Consider the following 17,733-nt stretch of genomic DNA (forward strand, 5'->3'; position numbering starts at 1 on the left):
AGTGAAGTAAGCCAGGCCCAAAGAAACATAGGTTCCATGGCTTCCCTTAATTGCAGTAACTAGTATATGTCTGAGACAAGCAGAAAACATCAGATAAGTCAATGTTAGGTGAAATGAGTCCCAAGATAAGTATTCAAATGTTTTTTTCTTTCTTGGGATTGTCTCTAACATATTTATAAGATGATTTCTTTGTTGCTTTGTATGTCCCTCCCCCATGGTATAACCTCTGCTTTCACTGTATTTGATGTTGGTATAATTTGTGGAGGGGAAGGGCAAAAACAAACCATTTAAATAGGGATACAGGTGGATCCATTCATTGCAACAATGAGATGTACAAATCGTTATGTCGAAAAATGAACTTTACAACTTTGGTGGGGGAGGGGGAGGTGTAGGGGAGGGGGGCAGGGCAGGGTGGGAGATGGGAAGGGATGGGAAGGGGAAACAAAGGAGGAAGCAACAATGCTTGATAAGAAATGTACTCATTACCTTGCCCATGTAATTGTCACCCCTCTGTACAATATTTTTACAATAAAAATTTAAAAAACAGAAAGAAAGAAAGCCCACGGATTTGGAGAAGAGCTTCACTAGCAATGGACAAGGGTCTTATATCTAAATGTACTTGGAACTCAAAAAATTAAATCCCCCAACAACAAATTCTCAAAGAACTACAATTTTAGTATGTATTTTTATTATAAAAATACTGTACAGAGGGGTTATAGTTACATGAGTAAGGTAATGAGTACATTTCCTATCAAGCATTGTTACCTCCTCCTTTGTTTTTCCCCTACCTCCTCATCACGTACATTTTAAATACATCCCAGGGACACATCTAGGACCATATTCAAGTAATTAGATTTAATTAAAAATAAGTATTAATGAAATAATATTAGAATTCATTTTATTAACATATTTTGTTTTATAGCTTGCTTAATATTTCTTAAGGCTCAGAGTTATCTAATTGTGTGTATACATGTACGTGTGTATATGTGTGTGTGTGTGTGTGTGTGTGTGTGTGTGTGTGTGTGTGTGCATATGCACATGCACAGTACTGGGGACTGAATTTAGAGCTTCTTGCTCTTGCTTCATTTTTTTTGCTCAAGGTTTGTGTTTGATTATTTGAGCCACAGCTCTACTTCTGGATTTTGGTAATTAATTGGAGATAAGAATCTCAGAGACTTCTCTGCCTGGGCTGGCTTTGAATCGTAATCCTCAGATCTCAGCCAACTGAGTAGGTAGGATTACAGGCATGATCCATTAGCACTAAAAATAATAGATTTTTAATGATAATTAAATTTTTATACAAAAATATAATTTTAAAGTTTGAGTCTAGGTCTATTACTAGTAACTACTGAAAGCTTAGCTTTTTGAAATGTGGTAACTCCAGCAGTTGCTATTAATAATCAAAGAAAATAAATAGGAAAACAAATAGCTTCTTAGGCACTATTGGGAGAACAAAGGAATGGTGAAGATTATTGTATTTCCTTCTACGATCCTGAGCAGATATATTCACACTATATAGGGAGAGAAATAGAATTCCTCCAAATGAATGTTTGGTTCTCTTTAGGTAACAAAGGGAACTTGTTCCACCCCTTCAATACACAGAAAAAATACAGAAGTTAAAATCCTATTTATACAACTTGTGAAGTGATATAGAGTGGCAGGAATAGAAATCCAATGACACATACAAATATTTGAGAGTCTCTGATTCCAAAGAAAATAATCTGTGGCAAAGCAAAACTGAATTTTGATCATGGAGAATGAGTGGCCGGCCTGACCACTGTCCAGAGAGAGCTCTTGCCAGAGTGAATTCTTTGTAGCAGCAGCTTTCAGACATTTCTGAACTGGCCTACATTTTCTATCACAGTCCAGTACCATACACACAAATATACATGTGTACATTTGCATGTATGTATGTATGTATGTATGTATGTATGTATGCATGCACATATATATGCTTCATTTTGAAAACCACACATAGACATGGTTCTTGAAGTGCTACAGAAACCATTCCAACTATCTAATGAAAATCTAAAAACTAAGCGTATATGTAAGAGTTATTATTCTAAAAGGCAGAATTATAACATCTTAGGACATTCAATCATCTACAGCACATATGTGGTATTACCACAAGAGTGTTTAGTCATTGTAGATCTTTAGATTGTATTGGACATGAAGATTTTCTAGAATCTATCATATGTTCAGCGATAACTCTGTTTTAGGATTTTCTTTTTCCTTTTAAAATCTGCAGCTGGAAGATGTTAAGTCCATAGGGTACAAGAAGCAAATGAAGTCCTGTTATAGGATGAGGTACACAGTAACATCACTATAATCCCAAACAGAATGTCTGAGCTAACCTATAGTTTGCTTGTCTCATGAGGATCAGAATCAGGACAGTTCACCTAAACTGACCTCCTAACTAGAACCCTAGTAAAAATGGTATCAAAGGTATGACAAGACACAGAAACCTTCCTTTCATGATTAAAAAATGTATATTTCATTTCTGCTAAGATTGCTGAAGGTTTAAAGATGGTAACAAATTGAGATTTGCTAAAGAATGACTAGAATTCTTTCAGAATTATAACATATTTCCATGTGCATAATATATTGCCCATATTAAGTACCAGCTTCCAAGAAATAAAGGTATATATTAATATTTATTTATACTCTTGATAATTTTGGAAATGCCATTTTCTGAGTGGCTTTTTTCTTTTTCAGATTCTTAAAGAATGTTGTGGCCCATTTCTCTTTCCCTTTTTAAAATTTTTGTCCAGGCTCTTATGAGTTTTATGAATATATTTTCCCAATATTTAAAAGTCAATGGGGGATATATATCCCCATGTTTATTATTTAATAATTATATTTTATTTCACCAATATATTATAATCTTTAGAAATCTATTGTAAACCATGGACAACTGTTACCTACTATGGCAGCATACTAAAATCCTAATAACGATACCCTTAACTTACTAAGTAGCAAAACTAATATTTCTTAAATTTTATGGTATAAACATTTAATTACTTGGGAAATGACAGAAGTTTCACACTTATCCCTCAAATTGCTTACCTGTCTCTCATTATATATATATATATGTATATATATACACATAATATACATATACATATATATGTATGAAACACCACAATCAAGCAGAAAATATGAAAACTTCCTTATACTTCTTACAAACTTTTGTAAGACATGTATTTGGTACAATCCAGTAGGACATTCAAGGATGATAATTTGAGAAAACTGGATAGGATGGGCATTTTTGACTTAGTGATATATGATTATTATCAGTTATACTATCATTTTGTGACATCATGTACTACAGGTTTAGTAAGTTATTATTGTTTGAGATGAAGAAAACAGGTAAATCAGAAGATCGAAAGGTCTATTCTCCCTTTATCAGCTCAAGGATCTGGATAATATAAAGTTAACCCAAAACAAGAAAAACAAACTTGCTAGTGGAGCCAATGCAATAGACCTATCTTCAATGCAGATCACCAAAGCTAACCTGGTATCTTGTAGGCTACGACTGTGGCCATGGTTCTCATACAACAGCATTTCCAACAAGGCTTGTATGGAACCAAAATGATCGCTAAATCTCAAAAGATTCAGTGATGAGTCAATTATTAGGCTCCTACGATCTCTTAGACACGATGATACCCCTGTACAGGGAAACGCTCATGAATGAGACTCAGGCCTTGAGTTTTAAAAAAATCTCACTCTTATTAAAAGCAAGCTGACACCTGAGCCTGCCTCTCACTACTTCCTGTGTTTGTTTATAAAAAGTTTAAGAGGTCTTATTGTTACAATAGGTCATCCTGTATCCTTATTTTAGCATTTTGTTATTTCCCTTCCCTTCCCCAAATTAGAAAAAAAAAATGTATATACAAGATGCAGGGCACTGGAATCAAATACTGTGAAAACATGGGTTAAACCATGGGGGAAGAACATACAAAAGAAATAAAAAAAAATCACATAGTACATTATAAGTACATGAAAAACAACAGCAAGAAGTTGTATAAGATACTATGTTGAAAAAGAACTTTACAATTTTGGAGTGGCGAGGAAGGAGTTGGGGAGGTGGAGAGGAAAGGGATGGTACAGGAAAACCAAAGGAAGGGGTAACAATGCTTGATAGGAAATTGACTCATTACCTTGTTCATGTAACTGTAACACCTCTGTACAGTATCTTTACAATAAAAATATATTTAAGAAGTTTAAGAGAATCAGCATTTATGAATGCTTTTGTTTTTATATTTTGTAATGATCAATGATTTTGATCAAATCTCCTTCTTGCTCCCTTTAACATTTTTCACTGTCAAATAAAACTTTTTATAAAAAATACTAACATGGTACTTCTAATTTTATAGTTTGGACATAAACTTAATCATATACTGCATAACTCAATAATCAGTTGTGAATTATGAGTACTCTTAGTAAAACCTTCCTATAATAAGGTCTCAGGACCCTTTCCTTTCAGCCTTGAAGCCATTTGATACCTCCAACTCTATCTTTACCCCGCTCACTATTAATGCTAAAGTTTCCACTGAAGTTTCTCTTCTTTTCAACTTTATTATATGAAAAGTCCATCAATTTTGAACTGCAGGTACATTAGAAACATCTGGCTATTAACTCAACATATCATCCATTTGTGAAATACTTGGTAATCCAACAAGCATTCAGTATACTGTTAATACCAATCATGATATTATTGTCATCAAACTCATCCAGGTGGTGAAAAAAGTACAATTCATTATGGAGCTAGTAATTCTAGAACTATTTCAAATAATTGGAAGTGGGTCTCAAGTGGTAGAGTAAATGAAAAAGCCAAGCAAGAGTACAAAGCTCAGAGTTCAAGCCTCAGTACTGATATCAACCAAACAAAACACTAAATTGAAATTAATGCAGAAGTGATACTCACTAGACACTATGTGGAAAATAAACTATACAATTTGTGGGAGGGGTCCGGAGGGAAAACTGGGAGAAAACAAGGTGACACTGTTCAAAAGAAATGTACTCATTTCCTGACTTACGTAACTAACTCCTCTGTACATCACCTTTACAACAATTTTTAAAAAAGCTGCTCCTTCCAGATCTAATGTCAAATCAATTAAATTTGTTTAGTAAATAAGTTCTATATTTATTACATAGCAGGATATTAATGCCTAGCAAGAGAACACAAGACAAACTCCTTCAGATTTGATACTTCATACTTTCTTTCTTCCTTTCCACTCCTTTCATCTAGATTTGTGAACAACAAAATGTTCACTATCATCCCAACCATGGAAGTACTCCTCACATGGGCTACCTCTGGATTTCAGGAAGCCCCCAGTGGGGGCCAGACTTACTTGCTACTGAGGCATCGTCGCAGGGAGTAAGAGGCACCTCCACCACAGGTGCGGGAACACTCACTCCATGGGCCCCAGGCATCCCAGAGGCCATCTGGGTCCTCCTCTGAGCGTGCAGTCCTGGAGCTCTACAAGAAAACAAGCAGATGGTCAGCATCATGTCCTCATTGAGCCCTGACCCATGTAGCCTACATCATGGATGGCTTGTATGTCTGTCCACGCTGACCTTGCTAGAAATGAAAATATGCATCAGATTCTTTTTAATTTAATGATACAAGTCAATTGGAGGAATCTGAACAATGGCTGAAGGAGAGGAGAAACAGTACTAATGGGAAAATGTAGCATGTTGTTATTATCATATCCCTACATATACACACACACACACACACACACACACACACACACACATATACATAGATATATCTCCTATTATAGGAGGATTAGCTAGATGAACTTGATCTCAGACTAGTACTAGATTAAAGCACTAAATTTTTTTTTGTAGTATTGGGATCCTGTATAAATGAACTGCTAAAGGGAACGGTTGTTTAATAGAATAATCTTTGGAACTTTCTAAGATCTGCACAAATTCCATTAGAAACCTGGTCTCTGGGAGTTGTCTAAGTGGATTTCTAAGAGATATATAGATTTAGATTTCTAAATTATTTGAAAGGAGGGATAGCACAATGATATAAACAGGCACTATGGATCTACCCAGCTGTGGGTGAGCAAGGGGTAGATAATGGCTCCAGAGCCTTCATTGTAGAAACTTGGACATTCATGTAACTCCTTTATGTTCACCTTCTTACCATAAAGTCATTGTAAAGATTACAGTAAGAATTAACATAGCAAAGACACAACCCATGCTTGAAAAGCTCAAATGCTCATGGGTAGAGGAACATATTCACAAAAATGTAAGATGTACATTCATTAACACATTACTCAGCCTTGAAAAGAAATTCTGACCCATGCCATTGCATGGTTAAACCTAAACCAAGTATGCTACACACAAAAGCACATATACTGTAGAATTGTGTTTGTGTGAGGGTTGTCAGGGACCCGAGGGGAGAGCATGAGGAGTTAGTGTGTAATAAGTACAGAGTTTTTGTTTGTGAAGATGAAACGTTCTGGTGATGGATGGTGGAGATGGGATCAATGCCCTTAGTGCCATTCAACTGTACCCTTAAAAATGGTTAAAATGACTGGGTGCAGATTCTCATTCCTGTAATCCTAGCTTCTCAGAGGGCTGAGATCAGAGGATCATGGTACAAAGCTGGTCTAAGCAGGAATGTCTATGATCTTATCTTTAATTAACCATCAAAAAGCTGGAAGTGGAACTATAATGCAATTGCTAGAGTGCTTAGCCTTGGGCAAAAAAGAGTTACAGGGCAGTACTCTGGTCTTGAGTTCAAGCCCCAGTACTAGCACAGAAAATAATGGTTAAAATAGTAAATTTTGTGTTACCTATATTTTACTACTACAAAATAAATACATTTGTTCAAGGGAGCACATAGACAGTATATAAGAATTACGTAAACCGGTTGTCAGGGCTCACACCTGTAATCTTAGCTACTTGGGAGGCTGAGATCTGAGGATTGAAGTCCAGCCTGGGGCAGGAAAGTCCAGAAGACTCTAATCTCCAATAAACTGCAGAAAACAGGAAGTGGTGCTATGGCTCAAGTGGTAGAGTGCTTGCCTTGAGCTGAAGAGCTGAGGGACATCACCCAGGCCCACAGTTCAAGCCCCATGACCGACAGAAAAAAAAAAGAATTATTATGTAATGTTAACCTTATCTTGTATTAATACTATTAGTAATTATCTGGCAATACACTTAGGTTTTTCTTTTGTGTTGAATGTAGTAGAGCCAGGCATGATTAGGTATCATCTCCCAGAAATTCCTGACTACAACACAGTACACAGTAGTGCCAGTAGTGTCAGATTGCATTTTCCTGGGGGGTGACCTGTCAGCAGTGTCATTTTCCTATAAAATTTGGCAGAGCATGGGTGAACCACATTGCTAACCCCAAACTCTGTCTTTCCTAGATACTTACTGAATACCAAATGTGGTTTTGAGGGTTAATAAAATCAATCTCTACTCACTGCAAGATGAGGTACTTATTGAAAAGATGATGTAAGAGAATAGTTAGTGAGAGAGAAAAGACTTTGCCATTGAAGGACACATAGCAAGCCTCTGGAAGAGAGGTCCATCCAGCTTGCAGACTCCTGCACCTCTCCTGACAGCCCTGTTTTCTCTGTGTGATTGGAAGATGACACTATTGAGAGAGATGTAGTATTTTCTGGACAAAGTTCTTGCTTGTGTGACATACTTACATTAGTATGATATAATTTCCCTTATTTTATCCAAATTCATTGTGACCAGGATGAAAACAGTTATCACAAAGAGAAGGTTTGTATAGTCATTAAAGTGAGTGTAATGCATAATAAACTTTGACTCTATTGTTTTATCTGCAAGAAATCCCACATGTAACATTCACAGGAGAATAGCTTTTCTATGTGATATAAGAGCCTCAAATCCTTGGTAGAGTTTCTCTCTAACTGCTTTCTGGGTAAGATATTAAGGAAATAATATATGACTGTGAATTTGTTTTTCTACAAAAGCAAATAGTTTCACATTCTGTGCTAATGTTGCTGATATTTTTCACGTGCCTTCTCAAAAGAGACACTATAGCCTCTAAGGTAACTTTTGACTAACTAAACATTTTATTTCATCACTACGAGTCTAGCACAAATTAATATAGTAAGTGTTCATATTCCTCTGAAAGTGATCACATACAGGTGGACCCATTGCAACAATGAGACATACAAGTCATTATGTCGAAAATGAACTTTACAACTTTGGTGGGGGGGTGGGGGAGGATTGGGTGGAGGAACTGGAGGAGGATGGGAAGGGATGAGAAGGGGAAACAAAGGAGGAGGCTACAATGCTTGATAAGAAATGTACTCATTATCTTGCTCATGTAATTGTAACCCCTCTGTACAGTATAATAAAAAAATAAAGAAACTTACAAATAAGGCATAGGCCTATTTGTCAAAGAGGAACAAATTCTGTTTTTTTTTTAAGTAAGTGAAATAAACTTAATGCACCAAATCCATGTTCAATGCTAGATAAAGTGATTTTCCTTCTTGTTAACTAGGCCCAAGTTTTACATCTACAACCAGAAATAACAATTGAGCAATGCCTTTCATATAATTTAAAGTCTAGAATATTTGCTTATTGCAGCCTTTAAGACCATCTTCCATATAAACAACTTTAGTGTCTGGCTCTGGAAGCACTCTTGTCTAAAACTCATATTCATTGCTTCTGAAAGCAAAGAGCTATCCTTTCTATACATCTAGGCAATTTGTTTCTTCTGTGTCATTTCTATCACATACATACAATATTTCAACTTTCAGTGTTTCAAAAACAAGATCACGGACCTTAGTGATCAAGAAATTATCCTTGACCTCCCAGCTCACAGTTTTGGTACAATTTCAGGGGAAATGGTGCTTTTTATTCATATTGATCATAGAGGACTAAACAACAACTATTAAAATCTTCACGTAAGCTAATGTTTCACCTGTAGGAAAGTTATCATAAACAGCCAAAAGTGTATCTGATATTGAACCTAAGGAAGAAGGCTACCATGAATCCTTTTCTTCTTATAACTGTACGTATTAGCACATATTTCAAACCAGCCCTTTAGAAATCCAGCAAATATTGAGAAAAGAGATGACTCTTGGTTGTATAATCCAATGAAGACTGAATATGTCTTAAGTTATTCAATTTAGAAAAAAATAAACCTAGTCATTTCTGTATGTTTGGTGTCACATCTATTGAGCTCTAAATGTGATATTTGATGAAGACTCTTAACTACCTTATCATCGGGAAAACTTAGCAGTCAACTCTAATACTCAATCTGGTGTTGTAGGTCAGTCAAGAGGCTCCAAACACCAGCAACCACTGTGTGAATGGAATCATTTGTGGAAGCTGCTCATTAGGTACCTCTTAGGATTATTAGAAGAATTTCCCTAAATCCATCAACCCCAGATTGCTGTCATCCTCTCACCATTACTAATTTATCAAAAACATTCATCTGATAGTTCTGTGGTTGATTCAGAGACAATTGCATCAAAGTATCAGGTGACTGGCTACAAGACTAACAGCTACAATAGTTAAATGCTTTGTGCAATCATATGAAGCTATATTTCCCCTCACATTTGACTGCCCAGTAGACACTGTCCTTTTGAATAACCTCTTATGTAACAGTTTAATCCCTAAATGTCTTTCACTGGAACCTGGACAGCTTATCAAAAACCTTATGGTATTGAAGGATAAAGTATAAATTAGCAGTAAATATCTCTTAGCATTATCTGTGCTCAGAGGCACACATGCAGAGTGCTTGGAAAACACTTTTTCCAAATGTTATAATAAGAGGTCAAGCTATCCAGAACTAAATGAAAATAAAAGGAGGTGCTGACGAAATGGCTGATAGGTGTTTGCAAAATTGAAGTAGTATAACAGCTGAAGTTATAGTATAAGCAAGGAGGTTTTTAGATACCAACAGATCCTCAAAAGCAAAAAAAAAAAAATGGGTTTACAGGATGAAGCAGTGTGGTGCTTACAATGGTAAGATCAGCAAGGAGGTATCTGCAATCTCTGGTTTTCCTCTCCTTCCAGACAGTTTAGCTTAGGCCATCTGGAACTGTGCATGTACATAATGGATGTCACACACCTCTAAATTAAAAAGACGGGCAACTCAAATGATGAGAGAACCATTTTCTCCTGTGGTGTGCCCAGGCAAAGTAAAGAGTTCTATGCACAGAAACAGCCTGTCCATGTATGTATGAAGCTTTGGAAAGGAATCTGTAGATTCCATTTTTAGCCCTCCTTGACTTCTTTTAACAACTTGGAATACTGGCTCTGCTGCCAACTGTACGTGGTAAGGGTTGTGATTCCCTGCTCCTGAGAGCTTATAGACATTAAACAGTAACTGGGCTCTTGTAAAAGTCCATTAGCTTTTTGATGTACTTTCTGAAGGAGCATGAGGCATGGGTACTGAGGCATGCGCCTTCCCAGATGATATTTGCTTGCTGGCTTTTGCTTAGGAAATTCAGATCATCTGGTTCTTATCATAGCTGCACTGCTGGGGGATATGATGAACTGCCAGTGACACAGCGCATGGTCTTTCAGAGGCCACTGCGTGAAGCCGGTCCCTTGCTACTGAGGAGAGAAGTCAATTTTGTAACAGGGTGTAAACGCTATTCAGGCCAAGGGTACCTGTCTTCCTTTTTCTTTCAATGGGTTAGGCCTACTCTGTTCATATTTCGGTCAAGGAATATAATTGCACCTAAGCCTGGAAGGGTGAGGGAGAAAGCTGGGTTTTATTAAGTACCTATGTGTCAGGAAGTATACCAGGCTTTTTACAAATTATTGTACTTAATCCGCATGATGAGCCAGGTCAGGTGGGATTTTTTTCCCCCTATCTGAACAATAAGAAAATTGAGGTTCAGTGAAGTTGAACAACTTGCATTATGGTACAAGGGAAAAAGAGCACAGGCCGGGGAGTCAGAAACACTTTACTAGTCAGATATAAGTAAACTTGACTCAGGCTTGCTGCCAGATCTCTTTGAGCCAGAATTTCTTCATCTGAAAAAAAAAAAAAAGGGAACACTGATATTTCCCTTATTAGAGAGATTCTGAAGGTTCACAGAGAGAACATATGTAGAGTAACTAGTGTCATTCTGTCATATTAACATTGCTTATTTATCCCCCATCACATGACACAAATACACCCTCCCCCTTGCCTATACCCACTGCCAAGACACACAATTAATACCCATACCTGGTGGAGCTAGGTTATTTTTTTAACAAGACTATTTTTTATTAAAAATCTCTACTATAATAGTTACAATACATTGAGAAAATGTGTAAAACATTCAAATGATCATTATATTGTGTGCTATTAGTTTTTATATTTCATAAGAGTGCTGTAAGCAATGGCATAGATATCAGTCTGAAGAAATCCAGTTAAATTGAGGACATGTTTTCTAGGTCAAATAGTTTTCATATTATGTTCAACTTGAGCCTTAATCAGGATAGAACCTTTGACTATCAGTTGTTTCTTAATGGAGTTTTCTTTTTTTAAGTAAGTTTTTTATTGTGAAAATACTGTACAGAGGGGTTACAATCACATGAGCAAGGTAATGAGTATATTTCTTATCAAGCATTGTTGTCTTCTCCTTTGTTTTTCCCCTACCATCCCTTCCCTCCCATCTTCACAATTACATTCCCCACCCTCCTTGCCTAAATTGTTAAGTTTGTTTTTCAACATAGCATCTCGTACATCTCATTGTTGCAATGGGTCAACCTGTATCCCTATTTAAACAATTTGTTTTTTCCCTTCCCCTCCACAAATTATATCAGCATCAAATACAGTGAAAACAGGGGTTATACCGTGGGGGAGGGACAAACAAAGCAACAAAAAAATCAGGTGGTACCTTATAAATATGTTTGAAACAATAGCAAGAAAAAAAACCACTTTTGTCCTTATATTGGGGTTCATTTCGCTTAACATCATCTTATCTGACCTTTTCTGCTTGTCTCAGATATATACTAGTTATTGCAGAGCTAGGTTATTTTTTAAATACTTTTATTATCTTAAGTAGTGATACAAAGGAGTTGCCAGGTTTTATAGCCATATAAAACCTTCTATTTTTTTTGCATCTACATTTGTTTGACCTTCCTTTCACTTTCAGTGTTTATCAGTATATAAACTCATCATAAAGTGACAAAAACTAAAGCTGTTGCTTTCCTATAAAAATTATTTTGTCCCTTAGTATGGGACAATAACTGGGAGTAATACCTTGGAGATAGACTTAAGATAGCCTCATTACTGTTTAGGAAAGAAAAACCTGACTCTGTTCCATGTCAGATGTTTCAATAAGATTTTTATTTCAGAGCTATGGTAAGTTGATTTTTTTTGTATTCTATCCAAGGACAAGGCTGGATTACAGCTCATCTAGCTGAGAAACCTCTGGGCATTTTGGAGAGCTCCACCAGAACACAATTTCACAGCCAGCTGAAGAAAAACCAACAATTGCTGATATGAACAAAGATTTGTATTCAAGAAATTTCCAACTGGCCATAGATTTTTTTTCTTTTTTTTTTAATTGTGAAAATACCGTACAGAGGGGTTACAATTACATGAGCAAGGTAATGAGTACATTTTTTATCAAGCATTGTTGCCTCCTCCTTTGTTTCCCCTTCCCATCCCTTCCCATCTCCCTGTTTCCCGGCCCCGCCCCTGCACCAAAGTTGTAAAGTTTGTTTTTCAACATAACATCTTGTACATCTCATTGTTGCAAAGGGTCCACCTGTGTCCCTATTTAAACAATTTTGTTTTTTCCCTTCCCCTCCACAAATTATACCAACATCAAATACAGTGAAAATAGGGGTTATACCTTGGGGGAAGGACATACAAAGCAACAAAGAAATCATCTTATAAATATGTTAGAAACAATCGCAAGAAAGAAAAAACATTTTAGTCCTTATCTTGAGGTTCATTTCGCCTAACATCAACTTATCTGACCGTTTCTGCTTGTCTCAGACATATACTAGTAATTGCAAATAAGGGAACGATGGGATCTATGTTTCTTTGGGCCTGGCTTACTTCACTTACTATAATTTTTTCCAAGTCTTTCCATTTCCTAACAAATGGGGCAATGTCATTCTTTCTCATGGAGGCATAGAATTCCATTGTGTACATATATCACATTTTCTTGATCCATTCATCTACTGAGGAGTATCTGGGCTGGTTCCATATCTTAGTGATGGTAAATAATGCTGCAATAAACATAGTTGTGCTGGTAGCTTTAGTATGGTCTTGTTTGTGATCATTTGGGTAAATGCTCAAAAGTGGGATTGCTGAGTCATAGGGGAGCTCTATGTGGAGTCTTTTGAGGAACCTCCAGAATCAACTCTAAATGGATCAAAGACCTCAGAGTCAAAGCAGACACCCTGAAAACATTACAGGAATAGGAGAAACCCTAGGTCTCCTTGGCACAGGCTGAAATTTTCTTAATAAAGACCAGAAACACAACAAATCAAAAAAAGGTTAGATAAATGAGATTGCATGAAATTGCAGAGCTTCTGCATGGCAAAGGATATAGTTAGCAAAATCAATGGAAAGCCCACGGATTGGGAGAATATCTTCACCAGCCATACAAGGGACAAGGGTCTCATATCTAAAATATACCTGGAACTCAAAAAATTAAATCCCCCAACAACAAATCCTCAAAGAAACAATTGCCCTATAAATAAGTGGGCTAAAGACTTACAGAGAAACTTCTCTGAGGAAAGAAGGATGGCCAATAGACACATGAAGAAATAAACGCTCAACCTCCCTAACCATAAAAAAATGCAAATCAAAACAACATTGAGATACCACATACCCCAGTTAGAATGGCTATAATGAAGAACTCTACTAATAACAGATGCTAGATGGGAGGTGGACAAGGGAACCCTATTGCATGTTGGTGGGAGTGTAAAGTTGTTCAACCACTTTGGAAAATAGTATGGAGGGTCCATTAGATATTTTGAGTTGGTTAATGTCAAAAAAGGCATTGATTTAAATATTCTGTCTAGTAGTTTCTGCTTCTTTAAAAACATGAGATTAGTAAGTAGAAATACTGTAATAAAATGGATAGAATCTATCTAACATGTATTTACCACTATCTTTCATTTATCTATGTATCTACTATCTAAATATCTATCATCTATTTATACATCTATCATCTGTCTATTTTTGTATCATCTAAGTTTCTATCATCCATCCATCCATCCCTCCATCCATTCATCTGTTAGTCAGTCCATCCATCTGTCCTTCAGTCCATCAATCTGTCTGTCTGTCTGTCTATCCTGGTTCTGAGAATTGGGCCAAAGCCCTTATACTTGGCAAGCATTATACTATTTGAGCTATACTCTCAGCCCTTTCGCTTTGTTTTTGAGTCTTGATCATTTTACCTATGCTGACATCTTCTCACTTCTGCCTTATGAAGAGCTGCCAACTACAAACATGCACTACCATGTCCAATTCTGATAGAATATTGATATAAGCACTATCATTCATCTTTCCTGATAGTTTGAATGAATCCACATATAAATATACATTTATCCTCATACACTCATATATGTATGTAGGATGTGAAAAAAGTTTGGATTTATATGCATGTATGACTGGAGAGGACATGAAGATTTTTTTTTTACTAGACATGGCCTGTCAGTCTTGTTTTCTTTTTCCACTACAATAATTTGCTTTATAATAACAATAACAACCTCCCTACTGAATGTAGGCCCTGCTCAGTCAGGAGAAAGGCTGCAGTCAGTAATTTCATTTCTTTCACAAAGGAAACAACACAACAAAACCACATCCTGTGGGAATGGCAGTCATTTTGACAACTCAGTATTTCCATATTTGTGATGACAGTCATCACCTCCTGGCCCCTGAACTGCAGAGATATTTTGACGCCTTTGCCTTGTTCTACTTCAGGTGTGAATGGTTCCCCATTTTACAGGAGAGTAGAGGGAGATAGACAAATGAAGCTGCTCTCCTTGGTTGGGGCTGCTGCTGTGGTTCTTTCCCCATACTTAAAAAGGAAAAGAAGTCTCCAGTGGAAAATAGTATGCAGGCCCAACACCAAGAAAAACAGTGAAGAGTCACCTCCTGGGGCCTCCACACCCCTCCACTCCCCAAAACAGGCATGTTTGAAACTCCCCCTCCAACAAAATTCCTTCCCCTGCGCTTTTTGTGAATTCCTTAGTTCCTGGTGAGCCAGTGAGAAGTTTCAGTTTCCATTTCCATCTAATCTAACTGGAGCTCTGTCCAAACTTTGAGTCCAATCAACCACAGATATTTTCTGCAGCATTGGCAAATTTTGCTGAAATGAATTTACAAAACATCTGTAGAATTAAGGAAACATCTGAGGCTCTGGAAAGCATATGTTGGAATCATAGAGGGGAAAAAAAATTCCTGATGAAGACAAAGTCTCATTTTGTGATTTGTTAAGGAAACTGGAAAGTTTAGAAATTAATATGGCTTCAGGTTTTGTGGAGAAAAAGTTCCAGTTATATATATACATATATATGTGTATATATATATATGTACATATATATATGTGATAATAAAGATGCTGGAAGAAATGATGAGTTAATTTCACGTCATTGTCAAACAAGTTAGCACTAGGTTTTAACAGAACTTTTCCAGAACATTTTCTTCTTTGGTTAAATCAAGAGAAAGGATTAGTAAAATGGTTCTGAATTAAGTTTCATGGGATTCCGGATATAATTTAGTTTTTATTCTGATATACATTCTCTGATGCTTTCTCAAGTACTATCCAGGTATTATAAGATGAATGCTTGGAATCAAAATCTAAAATATTCTTCTTGGCTACATATTATGTTTTCTTCTTTTCTACATTCTTATTTCTACCTTTGCTCCCATTAGATCCTCAGAAATTTGCATAGTGATTAACTCTCAGTATTGTAATAATTCTGCTTAGCCTGAAATCATATCAAGAATCTTAGAACATTAATAAATTAGTGCAGAATACATTGCAACAAGACTTGTTCATTCTTTAGAGTTAGAATTCTGCATAAGTATCTTCTTAGACTTCAAACTCTTTGAGAACAGAGGTTACGTTTTCTATTTCTGAAATTACCTACAGTTAGAATTGAAATAATTATGTAATTTTGAAGAAAATCTAAGAGCTTCTAATAAATATTTAACTAACAAGGAAATGCTTTAAAGATTTGCCCAAAGAGTCCTAAATATTCATCATCTGTAACTCACATGAGTTCAGTTTTTGTTTTATTTTGTTTTGTTTTTTTTTGTATGTGTGTAGCAGTTCTGGGGCTTGAACTCAGGACCTGGGTGCTGTCCCTCTGCTCAAGGCCAGAATAGTACCATTTGAGCCACATCTCCATTTCGGCCTTTTTTGGTGGTTAATTGGAGAGAAGAGTTTCATGGACTTTCCTGGTTGGTTTGGCTTCTAACCACCATCCTCAGATCTGAGCCTACTAAGTAGTTAGGATTACAGGGTACGGCTATGCAGCTTGTAATTTACAAATTGATTTTTTGCATGAATGTGAAGTTCTAATCCTGCATGCTTGTTTTCACTTTTGCTTACTTCTCTCAGCCTGTAAACCTCTTTTGAGGATTTATAATTCAGTGGAAGAAGATAAAGATCTTTACAATAACAGGTCTTACTGCTCAATATAGTCTACATTTAATTGGACACCAAGTTTTATCAGTTCCATTTCTGAAATATCTTCCATTTCCATTTCTGCCCTTCCAACACCATTTTTATAGCCTTCATTTATTTCCTACTTTGTGCTCAGTATTTTTTTTTGCAACAGATTTCCTATCTGATATTGACATATAGCCTCTCTTGCCATGATCCTGTCTCCCACACAGTTACAGTCATCTTGCTGGAATATACAGCTGAACTGTTCACTCTTGCTGAGAGACTTTCTGTACAACCACTATCTACATCGCAGGTGGGATCTGGTAATGGATTCCAGGTGGGCTATGGATTCCCAGAAACTCTGTGCAACAATTTGGTCATATGTGCGTTATTATTATACTTTTGGAAATAGGATGCAGAGCTTTCACCAGGTTTTCCAAAAATATAAAAAATAAAAAAGGTTAAGAACCATTGGGTACAAGACAAAGCCCAAATTATTAGAGTGGCACACAAGATTCATTTTAACCTGACCCTAAATCAATGTCCTAAATTCATTCCTGCTGTTCCTGACCATGGATACTCTGGCTGGCTTATAACTGGGTCTTATTTCTCTATCAGGACCCCTGATAGTTTGTAGGTGAGCTGGCTACTATCTAGATTCCCTCCTTCTCATCTTCTCATACTCTGATTTTCTTTGACTTGAGCACTCATGATTTAAGATGCAGCTGTCATGCCATCTTCCAGAAAAACCTTCCTCATCCCCATGTAGAATCCACTACTGTGGTTCCCGTGGATTTTGAGCACATGGCTAAGACTTGATACTGGGGTTGGGTTAGAACTTGTTAGCCATGAATGAAGTCTATTGACTTACTGAAACAGCTACTCCTAGAAATAGATTGTGCCCTTCCTAAGGACCATGACAAAGGTCAACATGCACGTGTAGGCTCAATGCCTCCTAAGCCATGGCTATGTAATCTGTTCTAGTGAATATTCATCAAATGCCATAATGAACATGAGGCAGGCTAGGACACGTAGCTGAGCTCCTAATTCATTGTGGCTGTTAGCATTCACTCTTATTTATATATACACTTAAGGTTCTCTAGAGTGGGAAATACACACAGAAGCTGCAGATAAACAAGGG

At 36.6% G+C, this 17,733-nt stretch overlaps 1 protein-coding gene across 1 annotated transcript in view; it reads right to left on the reverse strand.

The window, feature by feature from the left end:
* Adamtsl1 (ADAMTS like 1) overlaps positions 1-17,733 on the reverse strand; it is a 391,483-nt gene that overhangs the window by 353,283 nt on the left and 20,467 nt on the right. The window contains exon 2 of the mRNA XM_042692956.1: positions 5,355-5,482. Within this exon, the coding sequence (XP_042548890.1) occupies positions 5,355-5,482 (128 nt within the window). The remainder of the gene's footprint in view (positions 1-5,354; positions 5,483-17,733) is intronic.

The sequence above is a fragment of the Dipodomys spectabilis genome, unplaced genomic scaffold, assembly GCF_019054845.1.
Source record: "Dipodomys spectabilis isolate Male_0828 unplaced genomic scaffold, ASM1905484v1 ptg000158l, whole genome shotgun sequence".
Classification (NCBI taxonomy): Eukaryota; Metazoa; Chordata; class Mammalia; order Rodentia; family Heteromyidae; genus Dipodomys; species Dipodomys spectabilis.